At 46.3% G+C, this 12,084-nt stretch overlaps 1 protein-coding gene across 1 annotated transcript in view; it reads left to right on the top strand.

Annotated features, from left to right (window-relative positions):
* Window positions 1-12,084, top strand: part of NID1 (nidogen 1) — a 131,595-nt gene that overhangs the window by 18,899 nt on the left and 100,612 nt on the right. The window contains exons 4-7 of the mRNA XM_085853016.1: window positions 696-1,147; window positions 1,418-1,570; window positions 2,218-2,469; window positions 2,571-2,771. Coding sequence (XP_085709142.1) covers window positions 696-1,147; window positions 1,418-1,570; window positions 2,218-2,469; window positions 2,571-2,771 — 1,058 coding nt within the window. The remainder of the gene's footprint in view (window positions 1-695; window positions 1,148-1,417; window positions 1,571-2,217; window positions 2,470-2,570; window positions 2,772-12,084) is intronic.

The raw sequence follows: 12,084 nt of genomic DNA, 5'->3' as shown, positions 1-12,084 counted from the left end.
CTGGTATCATTAGGCATCACCCTATCTCAAGGAAAATGAAGAAGAAAAAGATGATGATATATCTTATTCTTCATAGGAAATCATTGGGATCAAATTTGGTCACCATGGTTTTTCTGAATTTTTGTACCTATAATATCTTGGGTTTTTTCCATCATGTCATGGACTCTATATGTGTGTGTGTGTGTGGAAATGTGGTGATTCAGCTGGATTTGCGAGGAGGTTCAGGAAAGTTATTAAGTCTTAACTCTTCAGACTTAAGTTGTCATTATTATGCAAATCATACACTTTAAAAAGAAAAATTAATAATTCTGTTTAACAATTTTTATAAGCACTCACTCTTACCCTTCAGGAAGGTTAACTCAATGTAACCGTCTTCACTGTCATTAGAGAGGAAGGGTTTCTCACTCCTTCACTCTCGATGGTCTTGCAGACCTTTCATGGAAGATACAAATGAGGGAATTGATTACCAGAGGTTCAGGTGCACATTAACGATTGAAAGATCATTAAAAGTGGAACTTGCCAATTACATTGGAGAACAGATAGCCTGCTTAACTTACCAACCTGAACGTTAAGACCTCATTAAGGAATTGTGAGGAGTGGCTCACCAGCATCTTCAGTGAAGTTCCGTACATGTGCATGTCCGTACGAGCAGCATGTGGTGAGATGATGTATGTGTGCGTGTCTTGTGTGTGCAGCACAAGCAATTCGGGTCGCAAAGGTATCTGGGCATTTCGCGTGGGAAGCACGGGTAGGCTGAACAACATACAGCCAGCTGAGATACAGGGTGACATTGAAGATGAGCCTGAAGATCCCTCAGGGCATGGCGTCCCTCTGCCTATCGACTACGATTCTGAGGATAGTGACGAATATGATGACGACTTCGAGGAACTGACAGAAGCACCTATTCCAGCCGAGAGCCACTTTGAAGCAGGAGACCGTCGAGGTGACTGGCGTACTGTGGAAAACCCACGAGGAATTCGGCCTTACCCAGATGTCGTGGGTGTCCCGGAGACACAGGCACACCCAGAACCTCATTTTGTGGAACAGCCATTTGAAAATGAACAGATCCCGGTGTTCGGAGATCTTCCACTGCCTAAGCGATCTTCTACGATCATTAACATCGATGACATCGAAGTGGATGCTAAAGGTGAGCTATTCTCAGGAACCACTGCCAGCTGCCATTGTAATGCTCGATGTTTAAACCACTTGCATCTCACTCAACGCAGAATAAAACAAACTTCCTGCTTTTCAGAGTTGGTACAATGAGTTTATAGACCATAAAATGTGTTTTGCTTTCCCAAGGATACAGTTCCAAACATAATAATCCAGATGTTTACACTTCTTAGCACCACATCTGTTGGCCACAGCAAATAGCGCGTGACACATGCCAGTTGTTCTCTTTGTTCTTTACCCGCAGTGTTTCAATACAATCCAACACGAGTGGTTGAGTCATGCGCCAAAGATGGAACGAGTTGTTCACCCCACACATCATGTCGGGACCACTCGACAGGCTTCTGCTGCTACTGCAACAATGGTTACTATGGTGATGGCCATCTTTGTTTGCCAGAAGGTGCCCTGTCATTTTTCTTTTTTATGCAAAATATGAATGCATTTATTTCAATTTGTCCAAAAATATTATTTTTAGTAGTCATAGTCGTAGTCGTATTACTATTGATAGATTCAAATCAAACACTGGAAATAAATGTTCGCTTGGAATGCAAGGTATAAATAGGTATTTGCAAGGATCACCAAATTGGCTTCAGCAGGAAAAGGCCTGGTCGAAATGGCTGTTCCGTGCTATGTGAGGGCGTCACATGATTATCGTTGCAAGGGATAGTACGGTCGAAGAGTGTGTTGGGGGGGTGAGGGGGGGTCGGTGGGGAGAGATGAATAAAGAGGGAAATCAAGGGATGCCAGGACAAACGTTCTGCCAATTTTGTGTCACTAATAAGTATGTAGCCCGCACAAGGTCGGCAGGCAACCTCTCGCTAGTTCGTTCGCACAATTTAGTGTGAACAAAATTGTAATAGATTGCAATCGAATAAGTAAGTTGTGTTCACGCGAATGTTGTGCTGTGAAATGATATTTGGAGTGTCTCGATAAGCAATGTAACATTGTATATATCGATAAGCAATGAATCGATATTGAAGGTATCGATAAGCAATGAAGCACTGTGGATGTATGGTGGAATGCCGTTTATAAGTGTGTTTCGGACAGGACTGCCCCAGCGTGTGAACGGAAAGGTGAGCGGTCGTATTTTCCTTGGTTCGGCATCACGCCCTGTCGAGTTCCTTGGCGTGGACATGCACTCGTATATAGTGGTGAATGATGGTCGCACATACACAGCTGTGAGCCAGATCTCGGAAGAGATTGGATGGTCAATGTTACCGCTGTATAGCATGGCAGGCATTATGGGCTGGATGTTTGCACTGGAGCAGCCTGACTTTCACAATGGATTTAGCATCACGGGTGAGCTGTTTCTCATGTGTCTTACATTTCTTATTGTCTCTCCTCTTTAAATGGACTGCTCCAATTAATAACTTTACAAATGCGAGGACAATCCTTACCAGGCGGGCGCTTCACACGACACGCCAACATCACGTTTCTGCCCGGGCGCGAGCAAGTCAGCATCGTGCAGCACCTCAACGGGATGGATGAGCACGGTCATCTCACCATCAACACACGGATAGATGGACAGCTTCCGCTCCTGCCCCCGGGTGTCACTCTGTCAGTGAACAAGTACGAGGAGATTTACCACCGCAGCTACAATGGTGAGCTGCCATTGTAGTGATCATTTGGTTGCTGTGTGCCAGTGCTCATCGGAACGTAGATGAATTGAAAACTTGAAGGCCCATGCATGCCAGCATCACAGATTAGCTCTCTCAGATATACGTATCTGACATAATCATACTTGAGCTATCTCATGATGAGAGGGGAGAGGGAGTGGGGTGGGGAACGCTTGAGTTACCTGATCTTGGTGGTCGATATTTATATGATTATTATTGTGTGAGAGTTGCACAAACATGTCAGGGTTTGAATTGAGATGCAAATTTGGTTTGGCTAAAAGTCAAAAGAGATTGTTGGATATAACGTCAGTTTAAGTCGGCTAGGTCCATAAAATTTAAATTGCAATGTAATTTGTACAGTATATTACAGATGTTTGAACATGATCTGGCTTTAATAAACACACTGGCCAAAGCCTTTTAGGGTTTCCAGTCGTCTTCTCACCCAACATGTCAATTAAAGAGCCAAGATGAAGAAATTTGTGTGAGGAGGCAATTTACAGTACCCAAGGTGTTCGTAGAACTTGTCGTGGTGGGAATAGTTTTGATGGGTTAGTGAGAGAGGATGATGGAAGGAACGAAAGTAGAGCGAGGCATGAGAAGTGGCGTTATTAATGTGGTTTTCGAGGCAGAAGATTTGTTCCCTTCGTGTACAGCCTTTTGGCTGCCGGTTGCATCATTGGTTAGGGGCACGGCTGTGTCGCTGATGCAGTGCCCCACTTACCAGAACAATGGTGCTAATTTTGCCAACCTCAGAAGGATGACAGGCTGAGTCAACCTCCAGGTATTAAGTCAGCAGCCAACGGGGCTCGAACTCAGGACACTAAGATCCCAAGCCACCACCCTAACCGCGAAGCCAATGCCAGGCTTAGAAGATGTGTTGAAGAGAAATCAAAGGAAATCAAGATGGAGAGATTTGTGGGTTGGGTTAGGGAATTGTCTAAGAAGGGCCACATGAGGTCAGAGAGTAGGAGGAGGTTTGGAGAGATAGATGAGGGTGATGGACGGTGTAGTTGTGCGATATAAATCTGAGAGAGATTGGAGACAGGTAGGAGAGAGAGCAAGGAGTGGATTAAGTACTCAGGGAGACGGTTTGACATTTCATTAGTTTTCTTACTCCTTTATTTACTCCACTTCCTTTATCACAGCTGCCATTAGCAAACTATTTCTAGATTTCAAGAAGTACTTTCTATTTCTAGATTTGAATGTTTCAAATGTATTTTCTCTGGCTCACAGCATGTGGCTGTTCTGTTCTTCTGATAGTAGAAGAGGAGGAAGGTTGTGCATCAAAGTGTTGAAAATGGCAGGTTCCATCCCAAATCGCACTCACTCAAGTGGATTGTTGTTTAAGCAGCAACATGAGTGTTATACTTACTTGGTTCTGGCCACTCGGAATTCTGAGTAAAGTGAGCAGTGCAGAGCGAACCACACGATTAGCCAACCACTGTATCTCAATAATGCCTTTGAAATGTCAATAGATGCGAACAGATTGTGCCTGTGCACCGTATGGACCCACATTCAACGTAATGATGGCTCTTGCCTCTCGGCCCAGTGCATGTGTAACTGTTATGATTCAATCTCTCTATCTTTTGGACTACTGCCTGATGCTTACATTTATGTGTTTTGAATCAGAAGAATGCCATCAAACTTTCAGGCAATGTAAGTAGCTGAGCAGCCTTTGGACGTTGGACAAGTTTTGTATGCTTCGATCTTTTTCATATCTATTGTGATGATTATTTTGATTTTCGTATCTTGAAGCAGGATGGCAACCACATGAATAAGAAAATTGATCCAATGAGTCACCGGATGGTGAAATTTCATTGCATAGAGTTGATGTTAATATCCTTGATGTGCAAAAAAAGTTTTTTTTTTTAATAGAAAAGCTTTCCCATGCCATTATAAGATTGTTGAAGAGAGCATCTCATGATTAGTCTATTCTAATTTTTGCAGATATCAGGATAATTATCATTGTAGTTCATTTTGAGGTATTCTTTCCAATACGGATATTTGATATTTCGCTTTTAGTTGTGAAATCAATGTGGGGATGAAATGAAATTGGTTGTGAGGTTGAGATGATTGTGAGAAGTTCAAAGATGGCTGTGAGTATATGGTCATTAATTGAAGGTGGGTGTGAGTTGGAGATGGCTGTGATATAAAGACAGCTGCGATGTCGAGACGGCTGTGATGTCGAGACGGCTGTGATGTCGAGACGGCTGTGATGAAGAGACGGCTGTGATGTAGAGGTGACTGTGATGTAGACGTGACTGTGATGTAGAGGTGACTGTGATGTAGAGGGGACTGCGATGTAGAGATAGCTGTGATGTAGAGATGGCTGTGATGTAGAGGTGACTGTGATGTAGAGGTGACTGTGACGTAGAGGTGGCTGTGACGAAGAGGTGGCTGTGACGAAGAGGTGGCTGTGACGAAGAGGTAGCTGTGACGTAGTGGTGGCTGTGACATTGAGGTGGCTGTGACGTAGAGGTGGCTTTGACGTAGAGGTGGCTGTGATGTCGAGATGGCCGTGAGGTAGAGATGCCTGTGATGTAGAGATGCCTGTGATGGAGAGACGGCTGTGATGTCGAGACGGCTGTGATGTATAGATGGCTGTGATGTAGAGATGGCTGTGATGTAGAGATGCCTGTGATGTAGAGATGCCTGTGATGTAGAGATGCCTGTGATGTCGAGATGGCCGTGAGGTAGAAATGCCTGTGATGTAGAGATGCCTGTGATGTCGAGACGGCTGTGATGTCGAGATGGCTGTGATGAAGAGATGGCTGTGATGTATAGATGGCTGTGATGTAGAGATGGCTGTGATGTAGAGACGCCTGTGATGTAGAGATGGCTGTGATGTAGAGTGTGATGTAGAGATGGCTGTGATGTAGAGACGCCTGTGATGTAGAGATGGCTGTGATGTAGAGACGCCTGTGATGTTGAGATGGCTGTGATGTGGAGATGGCTGTGATGTGGAGGTGACTGTGATGTAGAGATGGCTGTGATGTAGAGATGGCTGTGATGTAGAGATGGCTGTGATGTAGAGATGGCTGTGATGTGGAGATGGCTGTGATGTGGAGATGGCTGTGATGTGGAGGTGACTGTGATGTAGAGATGGCTGTGATGTAGAGATGGCTGTGATGTAGAGATGGCTGTGATGTAGAGATGGCTGTGATGTGGAGATGGCTGTGATGTAGAGATGGCTGTGATGTTGAGATGGTTGTGATGTAGAGATGGCTGTGATGTAGAGATGGCTGTGATGTAGAGATGGCTGTGATGTAGAGATGCCTGTGATGTAGAGATGGCTGTGATGTAGAGATTGGCTGTGATGTAGAGATGGCTGTGATGAAGAGATGGTTGTGATGAAGAGATGGCTGTGATGTAGAGATAGCTGTGATGTGGAGATGGCTGTGATGTAGAGATGGCTGTGATGTAGAGATGGCTGTGATGTAGAGATGGCTGTGATGTAGAGAAGGCTGTGATGCAGAGATGTGTGATGTCGAGATGGCTGTGAGGGAGAGATGGCTGTGATGAAGAGATGGCTGTGATGTCGAGATGGCTGTGATGTAGAAATGGCTGTGATGTCGAGATGGCTGTGATGTGGAGATGGCTGTGAGGTAGAGAAGGCTGTGATGGAGAGATGGCTGTGATGTGGAGATGGCTGTGATGAAGGGATTGTTGTGATGTAGAGATGGCTGTGATGTAGAGATGGCTGTGATGTAGAAGTGGCTGTGATGTAGAGGTGGCTGTGATGTCGATGGGGCTGTGATGTAGAGGTGGCTGTGATGTTGACGGGGCTGTGATGTCGAGATGGCTGTGATGTGGAGATGGCTGTGATGTGGAGATGGCTGTGATGTAGAGATGGCTGTGATGTAGAGATGGCTGTGATGTAGAGATGGCTGTGATGTGGAGATGGCTGTGATGAAGAGATGGTTGTGATGTAGAAATGGCTGAGATGTAGAGATGGCTGTGATGTAGAGATGGCTGTGATGAAGAGATGGTTGTGATGAAGAGATGCCTGTGATGTCGAGATGCCTGTGATGTCGAGATGGCTGTGATGTGGAGATGGCTGTGATGTGGAGATGGCTGTGATGAAGAGATGGTTGTGATGTAGAGATGGCTGTGATGTAGAGATGGCTGTGATGTAGAAATGGCTGAGATGTAGAGATGGCTGTGAGGTAGAGGTGGCTGTGATGTAGAGATGGCTGTGATGTAGAGATGGCTGTGATGTAGACATTGGCTGTGATGTAGACATTGGCTGTGATGTAGAGATGGCTATGATGTAGAGATGGCTGTGATGTAGAAATGGCTAAGATGTAGAGATGGCTGTGAGGTAGAGATGGCTGTGATGAAGAGATGTCTGTGATGTAGAGATGGCTGTGATGTAGAGATGGCTGTGATGTGGAGATGGCTGTGATGTAGAAATGGCTGAGATGTAGAGATGGCTGTGATGTGGAGATGGCTGTGATGTGGAGATGGCTGTGATGTAGAGATGGTTGTGATGTGGAGATGGCTGTGATGTAGAGATGGCTGAGATGTAGAGATGGCTGTGAGGTCGAGATGGCTGTGATGTAGAGATACCTGTGATGTAGAGATGGCTGTGAGGTAGAGATGGCTGTGATGTAGAGATACCTGTGATGTAGAGATGGCTGTGATGAAGAGATGGCTGTGATGTAGAGATGCCTGTGATGTAGAGATGCCTGTGATGTGGAGATGCCTGTGATGTAGAGATGGCTGTGATGTGGAGATGGCTGTGATGTGGAGATGGCTGTGATGAAGAGATGGTTGTGATGTAGAGATTGGCTGTGATGTAGAGATGGCTGTGATGTAGAGATGGCTGTGATGTGGAGATGGCTGTGATGAAGAGATGGTTGTGATGTGGAGATGGCTGTGATGTGGAGATGGCTGTGATGAAGAGATGGTTGTGATGTAGAGATGGCTGTGATGTAGAGATGGCTGTGATGTAGAAATGGCTGAGATGTAGAGATGGCTGTGATGTAGAGATGCCTGTGATGTGGAGATGCCTGTGATGTAGAGATGGCTGTGATGTGGAGATGGCTGTGATGTCGAGATGGCTGTGATGTGGAGATGGCTGTGATGTAGAGATGGCTGTGATGTAGAAATGGCTGTGATGTGGAGATGGCTGTGATGAAGAGTTGGCTGTGATGTGGAGATGCCTGTGATGTAGAGATGGCTGTGATGTGGAGATGGCTGTGATGAAGAGATGGTTGTGATGTAGAGATGGCTGTGATGTAGAGATGGCTGTGATGTAGAAATGGCTGAGATGTAGAGATGGCTGTGAGGTAGAGATGGCTGTGATGTAGAGATGCCTGTGATGTAGAGATGGCTGTGATGTAGAGATGGCTGTGATGTTGAGATGGCTGTGATGTGGAGATGGCTGTGATGAAGAGATGGTTGTGATGTGGAGATGGCTGTGATGTCGAGATGGCTGTGATGTAGAAATGGTTGTGATGTGGAGATGGCTGTGATGTAGAAATGGCTGAGATGTAGAGATGGCTGTGAGGTAGAGGTGGCTGTGATGTAGAGATGGCTGTGATGTAGAGATGGCTGTGAGGTAGAGATGGCTGTGATGGAGAGATGGCTGTGATGTGGAGATGGCTGTGAGGTAGAGATGGCTGTGATGAAGAGATTGTTGTGATGTAGAGATGGCTGTGATGTAGAGATGGCTGTGACGTAGAGATGACTGTGACGAAGACATGGCTGTGATGTAGAAGTGGCTGTGATGTAGAGGTGGCTGTGATGTCGATGGGGCTGTGATGTAGAGGTGGCTGTGATGTTGACGGGGCTGTGATGTAGAGATGGCTGTGATGTGGAGATGGCTGTGAGGTAGAGAAGGCTGTGATGGAGAGATGGCTGTGATGTGGAGATGGCTGTGATGAAGGGATTGTTGTGATGTAGAGATGGCTGTGATGTAGAGATGGCTGTGATGTAGAAGTGGCTGTGATGTAGAGGTGGCTGTGATGTCGATGGGGCTGTGATGTAGAGGTGGCTGTGATGTGGAGATGGCTGTGATGTAGAGATGGCTGTGATGTAGAGATGGCTGTGATGTAGAGATGGCTGTGATGTGGAGATGGTTGTGATGAAGAGATGCCTGTGATGTCGAGATGCCTGTGATGTCGAGATGGCTGTGATGTGGAGATGGCTGTGATGTGGAGATGGCTGTGATGTGGAGATGGCTGTGATGTGGAGATGGCTGTGATGTGGAGATGGCTGTGATGTAGAGATGGCTGTGATGAAGAGATGGTTGTGATGTAGAAATGGCTGAGATGTAGAGATGGCTGTGATGTAGAGATGGCTGTGATGAAGAGATGGTTGTGATGAAGAGATGCCTGTGATGTCGAGATGCCTGTGATGTCGAGATGGCTGTGATGTGGAGATGGCTGTGATGTGGAGATGGCTGTGATGAAGAGATGGTTGTGATGTAGAGATGGCTGTGATGTAGAGATGGCTGTGATGTAGAAATGGCTGAGATGTAGAGATGGCTGTGAGGTAGAGGTGGCTGTGATGTAGAGATGGCTGTGATGTAGAGATGGCTGTGATGTAGACATTGGCTGTGATGTAGACATTGGCTGTGATGTAGACATTGGCTGTGATGTAGAGATGGCTATGATGTGGAGATGGCTGTGAGGTAGAGATGGCTGTGATGAAGAGATGTCTGTGATGTAGAGATGGCTGTGATGTAGAGATGGCTGTGATGTGGAGATGGCTGTGATGTAGAAATGGCTGAGATGTAGAGATGGCTGTGATGTGGAGATGGCTGTGATGTGGAGATGGCTGTGATGTAGAGATGGTTGTGATGTGGAGATGGCTGTGATGTAGAGATGGCTGTGATGTAGAGATGGCTGAGATGTAGAGATGGCTGTGAGGTCGAGATGGCTGTGATGTAGAGATACCTGTGATGTAGAGATGGCTGTGAGGTAGAGATGGCTGTGATGTAGAGATACCTGTGATGTAGAGATGGCTGTGATGAAGAGATGGCTGTGATGTAGAGATGCCTGTGATGTAGAGATGCCTGTGATGTGGAGATGCCTGTGATGTAGAGATGGCTGTGATGTGGAGATGGCTGTGATGTGGAGATGGCTGTGATGAAAAGATGGTTGTGATGTAGAGATGGCTGTGATGTAAAGATGGTTGTGATGTAGAGATGGCTGTGATGTAGAAATTGCTGTGATGTAGAAATGGCTGAGATGTGGAGATGGCTGTGAGGTAGAGATGGCTGTGATGTGGAGATGCCTGTGATGTAGAGATGGCTGTGATGTAGAGATGGCTGTGATGTAGATGGCTGTGATGTGGAGATGGCTGTGATGAAGAGATGGTTGTGATGTGGAGATGGCTGTGATGTGGAGATGGCTGTGATGAAGAGATGGTTGTGATGTAGAGATGGCTGTGATGTAGAGATTGGCTGTGATGTAGAGATGGCTGTGATGTAGAGATGGCTGTGATGTGGAGATGGCTGTGATGAAGAGATGGTTGTGATGTGGAGATGGCTGTGATGTGGAGATGGCTGTGATGTAGAGATGGCTGTGATGTGGAGATGGCTGTGATGTGGAGATGGCTGTGATGAAGAGATGGTTGTGATGTAGAGATGGCTGTGATGTAGAGATGGCTGTGATGTAGAAATGGCTGAGATGTAGAGATGGCTGTGATGTAGAGATGCCTGTGATGTGGAGATGCCTGTGATGTAGAGATGGCTGTGATGTGGAGATGGCTGTGATGTCGAGATGGCTGTGATGTAGAAATGGCTGTGATGTGGAGATGGCTGTGATGAAGAGTTGGCTGTGATGTGGAGATGCCTGTGATGTAGAGATGGCTGTGATGTGGAGATGGCTGTGATGAAGAGATGGTTGTGATGTAGAGATGGCTGTGATGTAGAAATGGCTGAGATGTAGAGATGGCTGTGATGTAGAGATGGCTGTGATGTAGAAATGGCTGAGATGTAGAGATGGCTGTGAGGTAGAGATGGCTGTGATGTAGAGATGCCTGTGATGTAGAGATGGCTGTGATGTAGAGATGGCTGTGATGTTGAGATGGCTGTGATGTGGAGATGGCTGTGATGAAGAGATGGTTGTGATGTGGAGATGGCTGTGATGTCGAGATGGCTGTGATGTAGAAATGGTTGTGATGTGGAGATGGCTGTGATGTCGAGATGGCTGTGATGTAGAAATGGCTGTGATGTGGAGATGGCTGTGATGAAGAGTTGGCTGTGATGTGGAGATGGCTGTGATGTAGAGATGGTTGTGATGTAGTGATGGCTGTGATGTGGAGATGGCTGTGATGTAGAGATGGCTGTGATGTAGAGATGGCTGTGATGTAGAGATGGCTGTGATGTAGAAATGGCTGAGATGTAGAGATGGCTGTGAGGTCGAGATGGCTGTGATGTAGAGATACCTGTGATGTAGAGATGGCTGTGAGGTAGAGATGGCTGTGATGTAGAGATACCTGTGATGTAGAGATGGCTGTGATGAAGAGATGCCTGTGATGTGGAGATGGCTGTGATGTAGAGATACCTGTGATGTAGAGATGCCTGTGATGTAGAGATGCCTGTGATGTGGAGATGGCTGTGATGTAGAAATGGCTGAGATGTAGAGATGGCTGTGATGTAGAGATGCCTGTGATGTGGAGATGCCTGTGATGTAGAGATGGCTGTGATGTAGAGATGGCTGTGATGTTGAGATGGCTGTGATGTGGAGATTGCTGTGATGAAGAGATGGTTGTGATGTGGAGATTGCTGTGATGAAGAGATGGCTGTGATGTCGAGATGGCTGTGATGTAGAAATGGCTGTGATGTGGAGATGGCTGTGATGAAGAGTTGGCTGTGATGTGGAGATGGCTGTGATGAAGAGATGGTTGTGATGTAGAGATGGCTGTGATGTAGAAATGGCTGTGATGTAGAGATGGCTGTGATGTAGAGATGGCTGTGAGGTAGAGATGGCTGTGATGTAGAGATGCCTGTGATGTAGAGATGGCTGTGATGTAGAGATGGCTGTGATGTTGAGATGGCTGTGATGTGGAGATGGCTGTGATGAAGAGATGGTTGTGATGTGGAGATGGCTGTGATGTCGAGATGGCTGTGATGTAGAAATGGTTGTGATGTGGAGATGGCTGTGATGTCGAGATGGCTGTGATGTAGAAATGGCTGTGATGTGGAGATGGCTGTGATGAAGAGTTGGCTGTGATGTGGAGATGGCTGTGATGTTGAGATGCCTGTGATGTAGAGATGGCTGTGATGTAGAGATGGCTGTGATGTTGAGATGGCTGTGATGTAGAGATGGCTGTGATGAAGAGATGG

Source organism: Eptatretus burgeri, chromosome 13 (assembly GCF_056783735.1).
Source record: "Eptatretus burgeri isolate ZD-2024b chromosome 13, Ebu_testis_v1, whole genome shotgun sequence".
NCBI lineage: Eukaryota > Metazoa > Chordata > Myxini > Myxiniformes > Myxinidae > Eptatretus > Eptatretus burgeri.
The sequence above is the reverse complement of the archived record's forward strand: the minus strand, read 5'-3'. Positions and strand labels throughout refer to the sequence as shown.